Here is a 22901-nt window from a genome sequence, read left to right as displayed (position 1 = left end):
ACCTTAGTTCACACAGTTTTGAACACCAGTCTCCTGTGGTTTTGTAACCCGATTTTATGACCCGTCTACTACCCTAACCTTACTCTTGTCAACGCATTGGTTGCATGATCATGAACTCTTGTTACACATAAAATTGTCTTGTCCTGCCTCATGCTCCTCTTCAATGTTTATCTCATACAGTAGCAGCCGTTCTCATTCCCAACATGTCGAACACCAATGCTTTGTTAAGACCCTTCGCAAACATAGCCAGTAGGTTGTCTGGGTGATACTGACATCGAGCATCTTTATGAGACACAACAGCTTTTCAAGTAACTGACATAATCTCAACTGCAGCAATATTTGAAACTGACAGCAACCAGCGTAGTATACAAACAAAGGAGTTTAACCCAGGAGAGAGCTTTGTGTCCATTCTAATGTCAAAAGTCAATGTTATTTTGTAAACACTTTATGTTTCTTACTTACAGATATCACGTAGTTACATCACTCACGTTACATAACTTCTATCTACTATCAGCCATAATACCATAAAAAAAGTATTTATTTTAACCCAAAATATTATCTTTTTTTTTTTAAACCTAACTAAGTAGTTTTGTGCCTAAAGCTTACTGTGACTGTTTCTCAATGTTAGCCACATGTCATGTTTTTTCACCCAGGAGACCACTGTATATCACATACAGCACAGAATGGTGCCCCATGCTTTGGTATGAATCACTGATAGGGCATGACAAAGTGTCTGTATTTGATGGCCTTGGAATGAGAACAGGTTGACAGTAGACCTACAAGCAGACAAGCTAACAAGGGTACCAAAAATGAGCCTTTCAACACCTTCATTTGTCTTCATCAGTTACATAACCCTTGCCTTGCGGGTCATAGCAATTAGTCAAAAGTCTGGGGTTCATCCTGCAACCTGTCCATTAAAAACGTACAATGACACGCCCCACTGATATGAAAAGCAACATTTCTAATACTCCCCTGAATATCTTATTTTCCTCTTCTTAATAATGTGATTTCAGTTTGACTTCACTGGAGCTGCTGAATGATGCATTAATATGAGACTCTCCTTCCCCACCAAGGGCAAAATTACAGAGTACAGTTCTGTTTGGCGACAATCCTCACACCGTCTCCAATGGTTACATCTTGGTGCGCAGTAGTAATATTTCACCAGCCCACGGTGGAAAATACGACTTGCTGATCATCCCATGAAGCTTATCTGACACTCGGAGTGAATCACACTCAGCCTGGATTGTAGTTTAAAACAAACCCAAAGGTGTCTGAGCAGCATGCAGCAGAAAATTCATCCAGCATATGTCATAAAAGTTGGCAACAAGGGTAGGTCCTTTCTTATGGCTTTAATGGGAATTTCACTGTGCATTAGATATAATAGGGAAAATATATAATGAACAAAGTTTAGCACGCAAGAATATTCAACCTTAATGTAAAGTGAAACAATGGCCAAAGCTTCCTCTGCAGTCATAACCTGACCTAGTCTGGCTGCAGCCTTCATCGCCTGGCCTTTAGAAGTATAGTGGTTGAACTGTAAAACCCAGAAGTGGGCGAAGTTGGTGAGTTAAATACGATGCCTTATGGAATAACCCTATGTTTGCAAAAGTTGGCCGCTTCCACCATTTTGTATGTATGCACTCTGTATGTTTTAACAATGTTATCTTTTCTTTACAATTACTTCTGCAGGGACCCAATAAATCCTTAAAGAGACTTCAAATTGAAAGAAAACTAAATCATTTCTTACACACCTGTCAAGGCTGAAATGCTTGGGTGCCAAAACACATGTTAGAAGTGACTCTTCAAGAGCTAGTGTAGGAGGGCTGCCAACTCCTCACTAGAGTTGTTTTATGCTGCTGGCCTCATTCCTGCGTGATTCTGAGCAGCCAGTGTGATGTAATGCATCTATATGTATGTGGGGCAAATGGAGAGTCAGGCATATTATCAGAGGTGGAATCTTGATATGTGGATACATTTCTGGCCACAAGTTGGATATTGCCAACGGGGTCATTATGATTTCCATTATCGACATGCTGTCCAGTAGGCTCTGCTACACACAGATACAGAGTGTGAGGAGAACAATAGCTTTACCATAACTTTGGATGAACTGCCTTCATGCCACAAAAGTTCCAAAATTCCCAGCTTTTCATTTGTGAAAAAAACAGGGAGGGATTCCCCCACACTCAATTTTTATTACAAAAAAATATTGTGCATGAAACATTAAGAAACAGACATAGTGTTTATATTTAAGTGTCAAATATGGAAAGATCAGTGTTACCTGAATTGCACTCACATACACATACAAACCACTACCATTATGCATGGAAAATGCCTCAGTAATAGTTGAATGCAGCTTTGTTTCCCCCTGCATTGAATGGAAATTCCAAACCAAAATTTCCCCGAGTCACAGCCCAACCTTTTGGGCAGAGAAAAGTCTCTGTTGTTCTCTTTCCGTTTCAAGTCCAATGTAAAGCTCATCTTATGGTCAGATGGAATGATGCAAACATTACAAAAAAAAATGCACCAATACACCAAATCACTCAGATCCGAACTGCTGCCACCACTTGGTACTCTGATGAAGCTCAGTGATGTTGGCCTGATGAAACTGCTTGGACTGTGTTGATTAGTGAAGAAGATGGAGCTTGACAGTTTGTAGTGACTGACTCCAAGTAACCATCTGATTTATTATAGCGTCTGTTTTTCCAGGTGTGGCACTTTATGCTTCAGTCCCAGATGCATTTGTGTTTTTTCTTTGTAACCAAAATTACCATGGGAGAGAGGGGGGCGTACAAGAAAACTTCACAAGTTACGTCAATTTATGTCATGTCCTGTGGTACAGTGGTAAATTAAAATATGGGTAAGCTTTGAGCACCAGTCCAAGTTTATTTGGTTTTAGCTGTTTTATCATTTTTGTGTTATATATATATCTTGTCACTAAAATCAATTTATGTGGTCTGTCTGCCATATTACTAATCATAAGAATAGAAAAAAGTTACTTTTTAAAAAGAGATTTTAACATTTCATGTAGGAAAAAAGTGACACTGCAGTCTTTTCCTAATCTGGTTTTAAGATTAGGGAACCTTCGTTTGGATGGTTAAAATTAACCTCCTGGGTTGAAAAAATAATCCCTAGATGGAAGTGCCAATAACTGCAGCTCCTCTAGTGGCCACTTGAGGATATTCCCATAGTGCCCCACATTAAAATGCCCAACTTTACATATAAATAAATATGTTCAAGTCTGACACAAAAAAGGGTTTTGGTCTCTATAGCTAATTTCAACATTCATGGCAACTGTGTGTGTGTGGGGGGGGGGGGGCTTCAAAACGGGAGTCCACAAACTAAATGGTGACAGCTCTGTAGCTGCTTCCATTATGTTTACAATATAGCGTTAAAATATCAACTTTTATTAAAGAATAGTTTGACATGTTGCACGTGTTTATTTTCTTCCTGAGAGTTACAGTTGATGGATGCCACTCCATTGTCCATTAAGTTTAAGCATCAAGACTGGAAGTAGGAGGAAACAGATAGTTTGGCTCTGTCCAAAAGTGAATAAAGAAAAAAAAGATCCTTTATTAACACATTGAATTTCTTTAATTTAATCTGAATGTGAAGTATGAGCCACATTGGCTGTTTGTCTTTGCTCCCACTCTTAATTCTAAGCTAAGCCAATTGCATCTTGGCTCCTGCTTAATGCTTAGCAGACTGACACAAGCTGTATCGATCTTCTTATTCAACTAGAAGTGAACATGCATATTTCCCAAAATGTTGAATTATTCTTAGTAAAGACATTTTTTTAAACCCAAATCCTGACCTGTCCATAACCGTAACCAAGTTGGGGTTATTTGTGCCTATATCCGACCAAACTTTAATCAGCTTACATGTGGGAATTTATAAAATATGTATTCTTTTATTTAGTCTGAAGTTATTTTATTGAGACTTTTCATTTTTCTTGGAATTTTAAACAAAATGAAATAAGATATTAAATCAATGGTCATTTATTTGGCAGCTTGATGGTTTACAATCTCAGTTTAGCAGACCAGTTTTAGTGTCTCAAACTAGGTCAGCCTCATGTTGACACAAGACACTCCTCTCTGACAAAAGCTGAGTCAACAAATCAACGATTAATCACCATCCAACTGCACCAATTTCATATCTGCATTTAGATAAGTCCGATTTTTCTGAAAGTACAGTATCTGACTCTAATATCCCCTAACGGTTCTGCTTTTTACTTGTCAGTTTAAAACCTCCTTCTGATAAGTTAATGGATGTGGTAAGAAAGCTCTAAAAGCTAATTTCTCTTTGTTTTGACAGCCCTATCAGCTCTCAGTTTAGCTTTGGCTGTGAACACTTGTAGTCCTGTCATGCATTTGGCACATTGCTAGAAACTTGAAGATATCCATCTGCACTCAAGGGCTGTGTGAGTTGCTGAATCAATCAGGAGGCTTCCAAACTATAAACATGCTCCACAAATATAATTTCATTTCATAAGGCATATTTTCTGGCATGCATAAAAGAACAGTACAACAACAATAAAAGAAGCGGATAATGTTTGTTTTGCCATTTTTATAACAGCAAAAAGAAGTGAAAACATCTGTCTGTCTATTGTTTAACTTACGCCTGGTGGATTTAAAACCCTGCGAGCTGAATAGTTTAAATTACAGAATATAAATTGTTAATCCAGATTTATGTAGACTTTGTAATGGTGAAAATTTTTGAATTAATCATGAGAAATCATATTCTTATGTTCAAAGAGACTAAAATACACAACACGCTTATTTGGCAAGGGAGTTAAGATTATTTATTCAGTTTTTAATACAGCAAGCTGTGCCAGCAAAACTGCTGCATAGTTTGTTCCATGCAGATAAATAATGCCTCTTAGCTGATAAGAAATTTACTTATTTGAACAACAAAAGATTAATTTCAGTGGTCTTGCAAAAAAACTATTTGATCCCAGCCAATATACTGTATTTACATTTGACAAGAGTGATTTATATAGAGCATATTTTGGCAAAGCACGCTGTATTTTAAGGCAGATCTCTGAAGTCTTCCTGCTGTGTTAGGGCATTCATATTTCCCCTCGTATGACGCACTGTCTGAGGTCAAGTCTTTCACCTTAATGTTAAAATGTTTAAGTTATATAATAGCAATCACAAGTGGTTGTTGATTATTATTGTACATTTTAGTACTTCCACAGAGTATGCATGGTTTCAGTGACAGGACCATAAATAAACACAGTAGTTCTTTGGGTAAATTGACCATCTGGATGTTACGGATGATCTCACTGTGAGATGACTGGTTTTGGTTGTGTCGTAGACTAACTCTGTCTGACCTCTGACCACTCCTACAGGAATGGGATCTGAACTCAGGTGACTTTTTGACTCCCTTTCATCTGTTTTCATTACGTGAGACTTGACCTCTCCCCTGGCATCCTGAACATTCGCTTTGATTTTGGCCTTTGCATTACATCAGTGAGCGCTACAGCTCCAGTTTCCTTAATAGAGAGTTGAAAATTGTTGCCTACAGGGCAGTTTAACATTCTTCTTGTATGACAGATGGAACAATTTCATTTTAATTAAACAAGATAGATTAGATATACAAAATAAACATAGAATGAATTTGACCCTCTTTGAACAAATGAATAATATATATGTATGAAGTAATAATTAATAACCTTGATTATTGTAAATGGTGTGGAATGATTTATTATGTAAATGTAGTAGTGTACAGTGTTGATATTTTGTGTCGAGGTTTGTCACTGCATGTCTGCATATTTAATGGCGGGGCTTTGACTGACAGCCTGGTTTTGGTATTGCAGCCATTTATGCGATGTATCCTGAATATTTTACACATTTTCTGAGGAAATTAAATTATTTTTGGAGCAAAGGACATGACCATGATCACCCCCCAACCTTGGTTATTAACATTACCATAATGATGAAAGCTCCTAACCTTAACTCAAAAAGTCATTTGAAACCAAGCTATGGTGGTGTTTCTGATGTTTCTAGCCTTGACAAAGATCTTTCCCCAAATCGAACTAAACTGATACCATAGCTTACTAAATGGACTTCATTGTCCAGGTTGAGCTGGTACCCAATGCCACAGGTTGTCAGGTTCTCCAAAAAGAGACTTTTATCCAGGTAAATGAATTACTTGAGTATTCCAGAGAATTACAGAATATTAATATAAATGTGAAGGCCTGCTGGATCGTCTTGCAACCTAGTTAAATGGTCTTGAGAGCATAAAATGCACAGTAAAGTACAATTGCATTGATATTCTATTATAAAATATCATGGTTTTGGCCCCTCACTTGGTGTCATATAGTGCATGAATTATCTCCTCTGCTATAAGCCATGAAGAATTGGAAACTCTTAAAGCATTTCTCCATCTGTTTTGTAGTGGACACTAGTAGCTCGCCTGCCACCAACCCAGACATGCCTGAAATTGAATACACATTTTTCTGTGGATGTCAAAGAGAATACAATGGACCATAAATCATTATCATCCTTACAATGCTCAATGATTTTACAATGCTCTCTTTGTCTCCTATTGATCTTTATGTCTTTTCTTCTTGAAAGGATGATCTTTTTGGATTTTAGGGGATATAAAGTAAAATCTTGTAGATGCATTGTGCGATTTGTACCTGACCACTGTTACAAATACAAAGCAGCATTTGCAACAGTGACTTGCACAGTTGCCGGCCTAGGCAAAACCAATTGCTTTAAAATGTGACTTTGCAACCCTCAAGAAACGTCATTGGCATGCCGCAAATATCAGAACATGTGTGAAAAGGGGAATGAGTGGAAAATCAAGTTGCAGAGGGCTGAAAGTCCTCAAATAGCCAGTTGGGTTCATCAGGTCTGTGCCTCTGATCCCTTTAGCAGGGCCCTTATGCTGGAATGGGGCCCTTTTCTGCTGTTTGTTGCCCCTTGAGTTATGTAAGGCTGGCTGAGAGAGAAATTGCACATAGTCTGGACACTCGATTGTCTCTCCTTTGCCCAGACAGCTACAGTAGACAGCAGGCTTTGAAACCCCAGAATCTCACACTGTCTGTTTGCTATTTTCATCACCTGCAAGTTGTGTAAAAGGTTCCATGCCTTATTCTGTTTTGTCTTGCCCAGTTACCTGAAGTGATGAAAGGCCGATCAGATTGGCCAAACTGTGTTCATTTTGGCCTCTGATTTTCTAGAATTTCCCCCTTTTCTCCAAGTCTGGAAAAGCTTCACAAGGGAAGATTAGTTGTTGTTTGGAAGCCCCGGCTGATTTCAGTGGGCTGCAGTGGAATGACGTGGGGGTGGGTTATGGTTTTCCGAGGCCAGGGACTGGAACTGGTTCTTGCTTGTGTAAAAACACAAAAGAGAGGGTGATTCAGGCGTTGAATACTTGTAATGTGGTGGAATCCTGTCAAAGTGTGAGCGTGCCATGGAGGGTGGGAGGCAGGAGAAGAAGAAGAAGAAGAAGAGTGCATTGTCTTCAGAGAGTCATACTCTACAGAGAGAGGAGGGTGTGAAGGGAAAGGAAAGAGAAGGGACTGGAAACAGAATTCCTGCACATCACGTTTCATTTCCAAGTGATGAGAGCTGTGTGTTGAACAAAAATTGCTTGTTGCAGCTAAGATGAATTCCTAGAAGAAATACACAAAAACACCCCTTGGAAATAATGCAAAAAATACAGAGAACTGAAGGCTTATATGTGCTTAGACATAGTCGGAGGGATGGATTATGGTCTGGATAATTCTGTTGAGCTGATGCTAAATTATTCACCCACTATCCGCATCTCTTTGTCGTTTCTATTTATTTTCTTCTTTTTGTGTTTACAGAGCACTTTTTCCTTTTCCCAGAGGTCTGTTGCATATTTAGTTTCCTCGATGATCATCTTTTCCATTGCAATTAGTTATTTTTAAAACAGGCTGAGTATGCGTCAGCTCAGGCTGCCCCATGAACATAGTTATTGATTGGCACTGCCAGACCTCCAGTTCTCATTGAGTTTTATCCTTCTCCTTTATTGGTTTAGTCAGATGCTTGGATGCTTCATGCGTTGCAGCATGAGTGTGTTATTCGTGATGCCAACAGCTTCACTCCTTTGGCTTTGCATGCTTAATTGCCGTGGAAATGATCTGTATGAACAAAACTAAGTGTAAACCCGAAGCAATAAAAGTGACTTGCTTTCCTGTTAAATGGATATTTATAGGTATAGTTATAGTTTGTGCATGAACTATCACTTTGTAATCAAGTATGAATGTGAAAAATGATTGTCTCCATTTAAAATAATACTTTACTGGAAGATAAAACTCTTCCTCTCTTTCCATGGAAAGCCATTAGCTTATTAAATACCACTCAGGGAAGGAAGCAAGAAAGTTGAAACCAGCGGTCTCATTGCTTAAATACTGTGCTGTCAGTCCTTTTCTACAGCATGTGGTCACATACCACATCCAGTCATAGAAATTACTCTGTCTCCTTATGAATGTACTATACAGTATGTGTGTGTATGTGTGCATGTGTTGGTGATGGGCTGTCTCACTTGATGCTGTGCTGGTCCTCAGAGGACACTCAGCTGATATGATGATTGACAGACGTGTGTTGAACCCAGACCAATGTCTTTACGGTATACTGACAAATTAGCTATTGACAACTGTCAAGATAAACCAAACATGGGTGGTTACCAAGATGTAACCACCCATACATACACATATAATACATATAATGTATAAAGTGTTGATTATTGTTCTGCAAGTACCCAAGTATTGGAGAGCTACTTTGAATCTGCAGCTAGTGAAAAAAGCATGGCACATTTTTCATTTACACAATTAACAAATAAAGTTTAAAGTAGGAAAAATATATTGATGCATTTGCCTGTGCTACCACACTGCTTAGTGAAGGAAAGATCTCAAAACTAGCAATTTTACATGTTTATGAAAGTAGCTATGCCACAGTGATGGCAGCCCTGCAACATTAGATAGATGTATTCTAAGTCAGACCATGTCCTGCCTTAAACTATGTTCCCTACTGTAACTGTCTTTACAATTGCCCATTTGGTTTGTTAAATCGAGATTGATCAGCAGAGCAAATGGCATTATACCGGGGAGATACACCAGGCTGCTTACACAACTCCATACATGCTTTCGCAGCTTAGTTTTTCAAACGAGGGGGGTGTCCTTCATTGTAATTAAATACTGCTAATATCAATATTTTGTCAACCGTCTTTTGGCAACAAAATAGTAGTAACGCCCATCTGGTCCAAGTGTGACACTGAGAGGTGGTGTGATCAGGTGCCTTGTTCTGACAGGCTGAGAATATTTTAACTTTTATGCACATCTGAATAGCTAGAAAAATGTGACACGTGGTATAAGACAGGAGTGTATGCCAGGCATGCTGTATCATAGTTCTGCACCAATAATGATTTAAACAGAAATATTGTGTATCCAACTGATCAATCTTTTATCACACCTCAAAATCTGTGGTTAATTATTGTGAATTTAACTCTTCCTCTTTGTTTGGGACTATTTGAATCCTGACCAAGTGGCAAACAGATTAATCTGTTTTAATGAAATTCTAAATGTCAATCTCTTATTATTGGCAACTCTGTGTTTTTGTTTCTGTTAGAGCCTGTTGAACTTCCCATTTTTAATAAAATTATATCTCAAATATCCTAGCAGCTGGTCTGGCAGAAAGATCCGGTGTGTTAATTTTGGAGTGATGCTCCTAAATTAACCTGTTTTGAAAAGGCATGGATCTCCATGAAGGAGTTTTCCCACCGTATATATGTTTCTTTTCCTACAGGCAAACTGTATCTCAGATGTCTTTCTGCTTTTATATATGATAAGTTTCATACTGTGTTAGAAGTTAGTTGGTGTATGTTCATAGAAAAAGCTCATTTCATATGCCATGCAGAAAACTTTGTTTTTGGGGAACCTCTTACATGTCATTGGTTATTGAGTGTGTGCAGCACTACTGTAGTCCAAGAGAATGACCCAGGATAACATCACTTCAGAGTGCTAAATGCATCTCACAATCTGTCCATGTGAGAGACCGTTGATGTACAGTTACTATCATACTCCCATCTTAGCATGCAGCTTTACATGGCCTGCGCATGCTTTCTCATTGCATAACCTTCAACATACAGTGTGTCAACAGCTCTGGGTAAATGAGAAAGTAATTAGTCTAACAGTAACAGTTTTCTGGGGTCAATACCAGCTCCAGCAGGCTGATGGCTGGAACAGGCACAGAGATGATAGAGTATACGTCTATGTGCTATTTCCTTCCAGTGCAGGTGAACTGTGAAGTTTAATGTCGGACTATTATACAATTTAAGATTGTAAACAATGTAATTGTTCTTGGTCTTATGTGAACTAAATATTTGATTAGTTAGTTGATTTATTGTATTCATAAATTATGCACCCAGTGGACAGAGTCTTTGTATGTGGGCTCCCAAAGCTCTGACGTGACCTTTTGTCGCGCAATAAATACAGCTTAAGGCCATAGCTTGTGTTGAAGGGCAACAAGTTTATATTGCGCCATGCCGAAAAAATACATCATGCGTTAGGAAACTGGGAACAGGGAACTTTCCATTTTTTCTCAATATAAAGGTTCAGGTGCTCAACAGTCCAGGGTCTCCATTGTCATATTGTGCACTTCATTATGCGCCACACATTTTCAGTGGAACACAGGTTTGGACTACAGGCACACCAGCCTAGTACTCTTTGACTTCAATGTCACACTGTGTGTAACACTTATAGAATGTGGCTTGGCATTGTTTTGCTGAAATAATTGGGACGTCTCTAGAAAACATGTGAGGATGGCAGCATATGTTTCTCCAAAACCTGTATGTACCTCTCAGCATTCATGGTGCCTTAACAGATGTGCCCATGATGCCATGGGCACTAACTGGATTCTCCTAATCTTTTGATGATATCATGGATTTTAGATCATGAAATTCTAAATTCTTTGCAACTGTGTGTTAACAAAATCTTTCTTTTAAACTGTTGGACTATTTACCCATGCAGTTTTTCATAGTGGTGATCCTTGCTTGTGACTGACTGAGTCTTGTAAGGATGCCTCCTTCACTTAATACCTAATAAGATATGATAATCTGTTACCAATTTACCTGTGGAATGTTCCAAACATGTGTTTTTAGATCATTCCACAATTTTCCCAGTCTTTTGTTGCCACTTTCTCAACTTTTTAGGAGTGTGTTGCAAGCTTCAATTTTAGAATGAGTTTATATTCACAAATAAATAATACAATTTATCATTTTGAACACTGAATACTGTACTGTATTCAATTGAAGATACTGTAGATCTAAATGGATTTGCACAGCATCCCAATTTTTATAGAATTGGGGCTGTAGACCTGCTATTTGTCAAAGTGACATTTCAGAAGCCCTTGCAAAATCTTTGTTTTTTAAGTGAACAAATTGAAGTTACACACAAAGAAAACAGGAATAGTTTTCTTCACTTAGCTGACATTTACCACTTCCGTCCGGGCAGAATCACACTCCAAGGTGATGGCTACATTCAGCTCCAATTAGGGCCTTTCAAACAAATTTAGAAAATCAAGGAGAAAATTCCGTCATAATCTTTCTCAGTGGACACCAACCATAAAAACTTGCTTGTCGCGGCAGATTTGAAGCTTAATTAGTTGGAGACATCTCATAGCATGACTCTGACCTTTAACACTATTTTCACAGTCTTTTCTCAATGATTTGTGTCCACTGTGTCAGTTGAACCTTGTGTGGCTTGCTAACTGATGGCGTCAAGCAAAGCAAAGCAAAGATTAAGCTTATGCAGTGGGGGTGAAGAATGGTGACTGGTGGTGTTATGTGTGGACACGGGTCAGCGATTGGAGGCCGGCTTCCTCATGGAGCTCAGACTGTGTTTTGGGGTCATGGTGTGGAAAGCAGCTTTTTCTCCTGCTGGCCCCTGTAGCCTTTCCACAATCCCTGGGGTGTGTTTTGTGTCGAGCTGCAGGTCAGCGCAGGGGCTGTTTCAGGCCATCAGGTTGTTTTCTTTACCCTCTCTGTTCTCGCCACACTCTCTTACAGGAGGAGCCAGACATGGCAGCTCAACTCTTTGTGGTCCTCCTCTCATCTAGAAAATACGGCGACTGCTATTCATTGTGGTTATTTCAGCAGCAGCAGTCTGACACACATGCACCTAAATATTAACTACCCAAGCATTAACATGAGGAGAAAAATAGCAATCTCCAGATGAACTCATATCCCAGTACTTCATTCATAGGTGGATTAGTGGATGGTGGATTAGTTCATTTATCTACTGCAAAAAAAAAAAAAAAAACATCCATGAATTGAGTCAGCTGTTACACCTTAACACCACAAACTCAGAGTGCATGAATAACCAATTGTCAAGCAAGTGGCAAGGCCTATTGGACACATTTTTGAAAGTAATAGTTTTGGAGGTGTCTGATCTGAGAGGGCAGTGGGTGTACTCCTGACAAAAGAACTGCTGTTGTTGTATGTGCAGAAATATTGATTTCTCCTTCAAAAGCAGTCAGACTGCAAACAGACTGAAATGATTCAGGACGTGTGCTGGTTTTGCTTTTATGCTATAGCAACAACCAAAAAAGCATCAGATTGCAGAATTTTTCATTGACCCTCAAACCAAATATTAACTCTCAACTTGCAGTAACCTCTTGAAAAAATTTAGACAAACCAACATGACTTCATTTCTCAACAATGTTCTCACACCAAATACTCAAAACACATCTCGTTCTCTCTCTTTTTCTATTAAGTAGTCTCCCCCGCTGTCTAACTTACACACACACACACACACACACACACCCACACACACATACACACACACACACACTAGCTTTCATATTATACACGTCCCCGTGACAGCTGCTGTATACTGTCAATGATCCATTAAGCAATTTCAAAATTCTTGCTCTGAAAAGATCATCATCATCTTAACAGACTGATGATGGATTTAAAACAGCACGACTCTTGACATCATGAGATACTGTAGATTAGCTCTTTGCTGTTCTGGGTACTGTAGATACGTGATGGAATTTCATAGAGGAGTTGGGATGTGTGTGCGCGCATGTGTATGGGTCTGTGTGTGTTTCTGACTGTTAAAAGCCATAACCAGCACTCTTGCAGCTCTACTTCATTGAACTACTGGTCAGGATCAAAGTTCATGAGGTCGACTGCTCCTCTGCAAACACAGATTGGCAGAAAATGAGAATAGGAGGAGGAGAGGATTAATGGTAAGCTGAACCTGACATGTTTTTGGTAGCCTTCATGTTGACAGAGATTAGGCATTACTGCCTGTCTGCTTTGATCCAACTCATAAAGTTGTTTTTCAGCATTCATATTGTGGGGCTAAGCCCCCCCGCCACTGCTCCTTATCCCAAAATGTCTCATATTCTTGCTGCTGGCAGTAGCACATGTTGTCCCAGCTTCAGGTAAACACACACACAGCAGGCTGCACTTCCCCCCCTTTTATCTCCTCTTTAATACACATCTAGTGTGTAAAGACAAACCTTGTTCAGTTCCCCACAGCCCATTGCAGTTGTGCAGCGATTTTTGGACTCTTTAAATATTCTACCCTTGCAGCACTTACAGGTTTTCATGCACAGGTGTGTTCATGGGTAGCTGTATGTTTATGTGCATCACTGTATTACCAGAAAAGTTAGAATGTGTTTAAAACACCAGATGTCTGTGGGTGAGTGACCTGTATGTGACCTGCTGAGCTCTTTGTACTATGAGGACCATGTCACTGTCAATGTCTTTCTCTTTCATTCCATGTTCTCATCTTTTCTCTCCTTTTGTCTAATGTTGTGTTGAAACCAATGATTATTTTCATTTTTGGTTCATCCATTGATCATTTCTACAATTATTCTATTAACCTTTTAGTCAATTAAATGTCAGAAAACAGTGGAAAATGTCCATTTCAGAGTCAAAGGTGATGTTGTTCAGTGTCTTTTTTGCTGTTGTTGTTGAACCAAAACCCAAAGATATTCAATTATCAATAACATATGACAGTGAAAAGACACAAATGCTGACTGTAGGGAAGCTGAAATCAAAGAATGACTTGATGATTTGACTTATAATCAAATAAATGTTATCATACTATAAATAAGAAAATTATAATTTTGTTGAGGGGTATTAGACAATCCCTACTCCTTTTTGTATTTGTGAAAAAAATTAGACAGGATTTAAGACTACAGATGTTTATATAGGTAATTAAAAACTGAAATTCTTTACAGATTATGTATTTGGGCTACTTACTGTAAATAACTTGTGAAAATCCATAGCTCCTTTGCTTAATTTTTTCCAAGAATATTCAGTGGTCTTAGGTTATAAAATTGATATGCAAAAACAATAATAATGGAGAACACAAAAACAACATGACTTATGACAAACGATTGTAAAGAATGTTGCTGATTGATTTTCAGTTGATATACAAAGTGATGAATAGACAAATTTCTTTATCTTATGTTTAATTTTTGAGATTTTTAAAACCACCTCTGTTGTCATGTTAACAAGATTTTGGCTCTTTTTTTATGCCAAAATGCAAAACACTCTTAGTAAAGATAGTAAAAAATATCAAAATGTGTGACATCACTCTTGTTACTCTTGCATTTTGTGTCCAAGAGCTTATACTGCCTATTTCAAGGAGCAGTCTCCCTGTTGTGTAAATAGTGAAGCCAAAGTGAAGGGTTTTTCAAACATGAGCCGTTAGCATACTTTAGTGCTTCTAAATGCCAAAATAGCTGAAAAGGCACTGTCAAGTTTTAAAAAAGGGCCAAGATTTTGCATGCTTATCCAGATTTATCAGAGATCAGAGAGGACACAGTGTTTACCTTTGGAAAGCAAACATGCCGCACCCTGGGGACACTGGCGTCTGTTGCCATGTGTGAGCTCCTCTACCACTTAACTGGAGTCATGTGGCTAAAGCACTGACCACCTGCCCGTCAGCACAACATGAACACCCCAACTCACAAAGGTTTGTAGTTCCCCAAAGAAAAGAGGTCATAAGAAGACATTTATTTTGGGGAAAATAATTCATTCTAATAATTTTCAAGAAGCTTCATACAATAGCTGTGATACAACTGCTGATATAGTGTTATGTAAAGATATAGTGGAATAATGGCATCCTGAGCAGAGAATGAAGTCCAGCTACCTTTGTATGCGTTGTAATGAAAGCTTCTCTGTTCATTGTGCTAGATAGTTTGGCTGTCATGCATAAGTGCATGCCAGTCCCGTGTGTGTATCTAACTGGTTAATTTGCATTTTGCACTGCACTCATATGACGGGTACCGCTGACAACGGGAATGCAGTGGCGTGACACGTAGAACCCAAGTTCCATCTTCTTGACACCTACTCTTCTGTTACCACTTTTTAAACTGGTAGCCCTGTTAGCTGCTAGCTGCCATCTCAGCCACCTTCATGTTGAGGGCTATGTGCAGACAACCTCAGAATCATAGCTACACTCTAAATATTGTAAAGAACTCCTGTATGTTATTTTACTGAAATGCATGTAACAGAGGGTTACTGCTGCAAGAGAAAGAGTTCAAGTATCTCAGAGTATTGTTCACAAGTGAGGTTAAAATGGAGCATGAAATTGTTGTGGTGAAGACAGAGCTGAACCAGAAGGTAAAGCTTTTGATTTACCAGTCCGTCTATGGTCCGACCCTCACCAATGTTCAAGAGTTTTGGGTAGTGACCAGAAGAAAGAGATCGCAGATACAAGTGACTGAGATGAGTTTCCTCTGAATGGTGTCTTGGCTAGGCCTTAGAGATAGGGTTAGGAACTCAGATCAGGAGCTTGGAGTAGACCCACTGCTCCTTTGTATCGAAGAGGATCACCTGAGGTGGTTTAGCGACTGATCAGGATGCCTCCTGTTAGACGAGTTCCAGGCTTGTCCAACTGGAAAGAGGCTCAGAGGCAGACTCAAAACATGCTGAAGAAATCATTTATCTCATCTGTCCTGGGAATGCCTCAGGGTCCACCAGGAGGAGCTGGAAAGTGTTACTGGGGAGAGGAATGTCTGGAGTACTTTGCTCAGCCTGCTGCCCTCCCAACATGGCTCTGTAGCAGACAGCAATGGATGAATGGATGCCTTTTTTTTTTTTAAAGATCATTTTACAGGGTTTTAGTGTGAAAGGGGGAGAGATTGACAATGACATGCTGCAAAAAGCCAGAACAGAACTGTAGCAAGGACACAGTCTTTGTACATGGGGCGCCCACTCCACCAGGTGATCTACTGGGCACCCCACTGCCATGAAATTTTGCACTGATGTTCATGGCAACCAGATGATGAAGCCAGCCCACTTTGGTGATCACCTGACTCACTGTGAGGGTTGACATTTCTGATTTTGAGTAAAATGTCTCAACTACTACCGGATTGGCAAGAAATTTGGTCCTCACATGGATGTCCCTCTCAAGATAAACTGTAGTAACTGGTGATCCCTCAACTTTTCACATAATGCCATCATCAGGTCAAGCGTCTAAGTTGTCCAATACTTGAAAGGTTATTAACATTCTCAGTAGCTTCACTTTGTGTTGCTAGTGCTTGCTAGTTATCAAATGATAGCATGCTAATAAGCCAAACTAAAATAGCAAAGATGCATGTTAGCAGGCAGATATTACCAAACCCAATCCAAGCACTAGTGTGTCTAAATACAGGCTTAAAGAGACGCCATCATGGCTGCAGACCTGAGTTTTTTCCACCATGGTACTGGTGTTAAGTGGAAACCCCTGCTGACAGCGTACCCTTCCTGATCCCTGATTTATCAAAGCATTTTAATGTGACACTTTTATGTCTTTCTCTTCATCTCACTGCATTTTATTCTTGCTTTTAACAATGTGTCACACTGTTTGCATTTGACATTTTTCCCCATTGTTTTCTTCCACAAGCATTAATCTGGACTGTAGTTTGACTTTATGAGCAGATTCTTACAAATAGTGATGTTTTTACTGCCACTGGCACATGGAGGAGGTGTTGCCCCCTAGACTATAACCAGATGGGTGTGTTGGGTAGGAAAGACGCCGCAGCTGGACCCCACGCAAAGAGATGATCTCTTTATCCAGGGATTGTCCCGCAGGGAAGGACATTGACGCAGGAATGGAAAGAGGGAGGGTTGGTGGGAGGGGTTGTTAATAAGATGAATGAATATTTGAGGAGCCTCAAGGGTCCAAAGCAAACTCTCTGCAGAGGCCCCACGATCCAGGCTCAACATTAAAGTCCCAGGTGCCATCAGAATTCAATAAAGGAGAAAAAATGCTGAAATAGCAGCTTAACTTCAAACAGTCTCTATAGGTACAGCTTGAAACTGTTTTAACCTCAAATCTCAGATAAGGTACTTTTTTTAGTAGAAAGTGTTCAAAAGTTCATTGAGTTATTGCGTTGCCAGTAGTTGCCAATATCGTATAGTGACATTTTGTTTTGTTAGAGTTGGGCATCACATATCACTTGGGGGAGTGAGAGCGCAAAAGACAGTGGCCATGGTACCCTGTTATGTGATTGAAAATGCAAAAAGTGTGGTCTCTTTCTCTTCTGTCTTTCCTCTGCTCACAGATGGTTTTTTCCCTTTGTTTTTCTTTATTCTAGGGGGCTGTTCATCACAATCCATGACCGAGGACACATTGCTACGCTGCTCCAGAACTGGCCAGAAAAGGACGTGAGGGTAAATGAATTCACTCACATAGCAGCATGAAGCCTCTCATGAGTATTACAATACTTATGTTGTTCCAGTAATCACACATCTCAAAACTCATGATTACTTAGTCTTGTTATGCATGACTGCATGAAAAGCAGAACATAACAATGTATTGGAGAAAAAAAATGCCTTTGCTTAATGGTCTTTTCATGGGATTTGCTAACAGTTCAAAGATATAGAATAAGATTTTCCTCATCCTTTAATATATACACTTTTAGCATAAATTTGTATTTATTTTTTATTTATTATTTTTTTGAAAGGACATCAAGGTATACACACAGGGAGAAACAAGAGGATACAAGCAACACATTTCAAAGTGCAGTGTGGATAAGTAAAATAAACAGGAAATAGAAGTGCAGAACACACCCAGCAACAACACATATTGCTATTATGTTGAAATACAAAGATAATCTCTATTTATTCCCACAAGAGATTATCGAAACTGCTTTCACAACTTTAGGACAAACTATGTTGAGTGATATGCAGCCACAAGTATTATGATAACAGTGAGAACTTACTTTAATATAATCCTTATTGTTATTCAGGCACCATAAAAACTTTGCTTTGTGGTTTGGCTTCAAAAATACTGAAGACTGTTACTAAACAGTACTGATGATATTTTTTTAACCATGTAGAACTTCTTTATCTGTTACTTTGTGGCATGATGTACATTTCTGCAAACCATGGATATGTTAAATTTGTACATTTCATACAAATCAGCGTTTTTAAAGTGATGCACTATATGAGCTGACTTTGTCATCTGGAGTTTGAGGGGACTGCGAATGGCATGAGAGTTTGGCCAAGCAGCAGACCACTTTTGGGGTCCATCAATCAACAAAATTTGTTGTTTTTTACAGTCATCTCTGCATTTTCAGCAGCTTTTCAGCCATTAAACTGTGTTTTTTAGTGACCTGTCATTATTTCAACAAGAGATAGTGCCACAGAAAGCTGCTGTTTTTTACTGAGACATTGCAGCATTATCTGCCCTGATAGTAAGGGTAGGACTCACCGCATGACATGATTTTATCACTACACTTAAGTCATCGTACAATATTATTGCATTTTTAAATGCTGTGCAATATACTGAGTATTGTGAAAACACATAATGTGTTATATTGCTTTTTATCACCTTTTTTAAACTGCAAATTATGTCTCCAAAGAAATTTAGCTAATAGATAGTCTAATAATTAGACTTTGACTTTGACTGGTATAAGAAAACCTTTCACAAACCTTCAGTCATGAAATTTCAGCAAAATGTTTCTTGTGGACTGAAATAGCAAAAACCGATACTTTGCATCTATATATTGATATAATAGTGCGAAATATATTGCAATTCTATGCTGTACTGAGTTTTTCACCCACCCTTTTTGGGATAGTGCCATGAAAAGCAGTTGTCCTTTACGGAGACATTGCTGTGTTTCCTGCCAGAAATGTGCCACAAAAACCAGGTATTTTAAACCAAAACATGATCTTTCCTAACCATAACCAAGGGGTTTTTGCCTAAACCTAACCATACATTAACCACAGCACTGATGAAACATTAAGTTTCAACATATCTTCTATGTAATAATGCACAGACATAATGTATCCAGTGTTTACAGAAATGTACAATGCAAACATTTAATCTGAAGATCCGATTGGAACAGAAAGTAGCGGAAATTTAGACTCTCTGTCTATAGTTAAATTTCTCAGCAGAAGAATACATTGCTCCACATAAATACTTTGCAATTATTAGTTAAATCTGTTAGCTTTATTAGGCTGACATTTCATTTTAATAAGAAACACTGTTTTTATTACTAAAAGATCATCTTACAAGTCATCTTACACCAGAGTTTCAAACAATGACAAATACAGGGAATGTCTGGAAGTTAGAAGATTTTGGTATTGGTTGTCTTTACCCGCTGTATTTGGCCTATTTCCCAAAACCTTAAAATATTCCTTTAATCTTTTGTATAAAGCAACTATGTGCAAGTCATAATCTAGTCATATTTAGAATGACGAAACCAGTAAGCATTCCTGGCATGTCAAATATACCTGCAGCTGTGCCACCTGTTCACAGCTGTCAACAGCAGGGCATTTACCTCGGCGCTGACATGCTGCCTCTCATTATCAGGGTGGTCTTATCGTAAACTCACCTGATGTGGCCTACTTTTAACATTTCCATAGAGAGAGGGCAAACGAGAGCCAAGGTGGTCATCCACTGATATGCCTTGGCAGCCTTTCTGTCACATATTAACAAGTGATAGGTGGGGGAGAAGAAGTTGTTTATGGTAATAAGTATGGTCATTATAGATTTTAAACATTCAAATGGAAAAACTAATGACACTTTTTAAACCTGTCAGATTGTGGGAGGCTGTAAAACTGCTGTGCCAGAGTTATCTGCGTCACATTGATGATGGAAAAAGACATACCCAGAGAATTAGGAACATTTAAAATTAAACACTTCTGCTGGTTATATTAAGTGTTACACAACTGATTTGTTTCAGGCTGTGGAATCAGCCCAGAGGAACTTATTTATTGCTAATGAGAAAAGTGAGTAGTGAGTGGAGAGCCAGGAGAATGTAGGGGGGCCTGGCTTACATTGAGGGGAAAAAAATGTGCTTCTGGGTAGCAGGATGGACTTGTTTTGGTAAAGAAGGATGAAGTTTATGACACATGGAGGCAGAACTGCTGCCTTATTTATTGTCTCATTAAATTGTGGTTAAATGTGATGTAAAATCTAATTATAGAAAACATGTAACAGCATTATACAAGGATTTATATAGATGAGATGGTTGGTGAGGCTGTTGTAGTACTGTACTGTTTATGGCTGACAGTTGTGTTCACTGACAGGCGGTGTGTGTGACGGACGGAGAGAGGATCCTGGGGCTGGGAGACCTGGGCTGCTGTGGGATGGGCATCCCAGTGGGCAAGTTGGCCCTGTACACAGCGTGTGGAGGTGTGCTGCCACAGCAGTGCCTTCCTATCATGCTGGATGTGGGCACAGACAATGAGGTAAGAGCTGAGGACTAAATATAAGTGACAGATTATTAACATAACAATTGGCAACTTACATTACATCGAACACTTTATTATCTTGGTTTAGCCTGTTCAAATGCCAAAATATGCGAATTAGCACTAGAACAAGTGATGCAAGGACACTGGGACCTCTGTAGGGGGTCCAAATTTTTTTTCTGTAAAAAAAATCTGTATGTTCTTGCTTTTTAATGCAATCTGGCACCTAATTAGCATTCAGAGTATACGCCTCAATAATTGAAAAATTGAAATGTGTACTGAAAAAACTCTTGTTTAATTTCAAGATGAAATATGAATTGTGATGTTACAAATATTAGCAGTTAAGTAAATCAGTAAATCAGCATCCGATTTGAACTATTATTGAACTTCGTCAGTTTCTTATCCTGCATCAGAAATGGAGTGGGAATGGCATCTGGGGCTCCAGCCTTGAATGTGTTCTCAAAAGCTCAGAATCTTTTAGGTTATATTATACCTTTAACTTTGTGTCATTTAGATAATTATATATGCCCATATCCTATCCTGTCCCCTAAAGAAATCTAATATAATTAAAATGACTTATGGAAATCAGTCATCCAAAACATTTGTTGTGTTATATTTTCAGAGTGATGAAGAAAGTTGGAGAGCAATAAATACTAATCAGGATGTAGACATTACATTTGTTTTTTTAAATGAGCAACTATTATGTTCTTTACAACTGATGTACAGGGGTTTTTTTTGCAATCTATTACCTCAAATGGCTTAAAAAATCATGCATATAGCTGCTGTATGGGAAATAAATCTCCCAGGATACACCTACATTTGAGCTGAGCCCCATATTACAACATCTGTTTCTGTCCACCTGGACATGAAAGCTCTGCCGTATCTACATTACTCTTCCTGCTGTAGCTTATTTTACTGAGCACTGACCATTAGACCCCCCCACCCCCTCCCTCCCACCCCCGTGTACACACGCGCGCACACACACACACACACACTCACACACATTTTGACATCCTGTTATATTACAAAGACTTTCACACATTCCTCACAGAGGAAAATGTCAGTTTTCAATTTATTTGTGTATGTGACAGGCACTGGTCTGTCTCATTCTGTGCACCACATTGCCATTATTCATTTCTGTTGTGTTGTCAGCATACAGATATGTCAAAAACAAAATAAGAGCGCTTACTACTGTGATAGTTGGTTTTGACACCCATGTGGAAGTTTGATGTAGTCGTTAACTGATTCTTATCAGATGTTTGCATGCAACACATCTGATGCAAATATGCATGCATGCAGTAAAAAAAATAAAAAGGCAACTTTTCTGAAAGCTTTAGTAAACAAACTGTTCTTCTTTTTTACCTCTATTTCAGAATTTTGGAAACATTTACAGGCTAGTACCTCAGTTCTAACCTTTAATCAAGTTTAGTGAAACTAAGACTGTAAAGGGAAAATCATTTGCTTTTTTTCCCTCTCTCGTCTCCCACACAGAGGCCAGAGATAAAGGTTAGCTTCAGAGCAGCAGGGGCTGGTAGAGTGTCTGTCAACTCAAGGTGGATTACATTAAATTAGATGAAACTCTAATCACCCCTGTGGAGAAATTAGGTCATTATAGCCCCAAGGAGTAATGATCGAGTATGCTTGGTCTTCCTGCTCACCTCTCAACTCTCCTGCCCCAGACCCTTCAACTCAAAATATTGCTCCAGCTAATGGAAGAGCCATGAGTACATAATGGCATGTGCCAGCAGGGAAATGCTCCTTATCCACCGTAGCCAGGTAGGCCTTGCCTCAGAAATCAGCCAAGAAAAATAACACAAATCTCACACTTTACAACCAGGAAACACCCTTTATATAAGTGAGGTAAGCAGCTCCATTGATGGATGCCAGCTGGGAAAACACCTCTCCCCTCTGCCAGCCTGTGAGAGCAGCAGCCAGAGCAGACCTAGAGTTGCCCACCTATGATCTCTGTTCTCTATGGCAACGTCTCTAAAAGATGACTCAAAATCTGGGCAGGGCGGCACGTGTGTCTGTAGCCTTAAACAGACTAAGAATAGTCCGTGTGCATGTCTATATATACACAACTTTCGGCCTCGGCTAAGGGCGTGGCAACCTCAGATGCTTGTGTGCCCAACACAGCTTAGCTTAGCCTGTCAGGAGCTCTACTTCATCCTCCAAGTCTGTATTCACATGACTCAGTCCCTGGAGTTGAGTTTCAGTCCAAGCACAAG

General features: G+C 39.1%; 1 protein-coding gene across 1 annotated transcript in view; it reads left to right on the top strand.

Moving 5' to 3' along the window:
- me1 (malic enzyme 1, NADP(+)-dependent, cytosolic) overlaps nucleotides 1–22901 on the top strand; it is a 95748-nt gene that overhangs the window by 49491 nt on the left and 23356 nt on the right. Inside the window, exons 4-5 of the mRNA XM_042490757.1 lie at nucleotides 17571–17646; nucleotides 20512–20673. Coding sequence (XP_042346691.1) covers nucleotides 17571–17646; nucleotides 20512–20673 — 238 coding nt within the window. The remainder of the gene's footprint in view (nucleotides 1–17570; nucleotides 17647–20511; nucleotides 20674–22901) is intronic.

This window comes from Plectropomus leopardus, chromosome 7, assembly GCF_008729295.1.
Source record: "Plectropomus leopardus isolate mb chromosome 7, YSFRI_Pleo_2.0, whole genome shotgun sequence".
In the NCBI taxonomy this organism is placed as follows: Eukaryota; Metazoa; Chordata; class Actinopteri; order Perciformes; family Serranidae; genus Plectropomus; species Plectropomus leopardus.
This window is presented reverse-complemented; position numbering and strand designations above follow the sequence as displayed.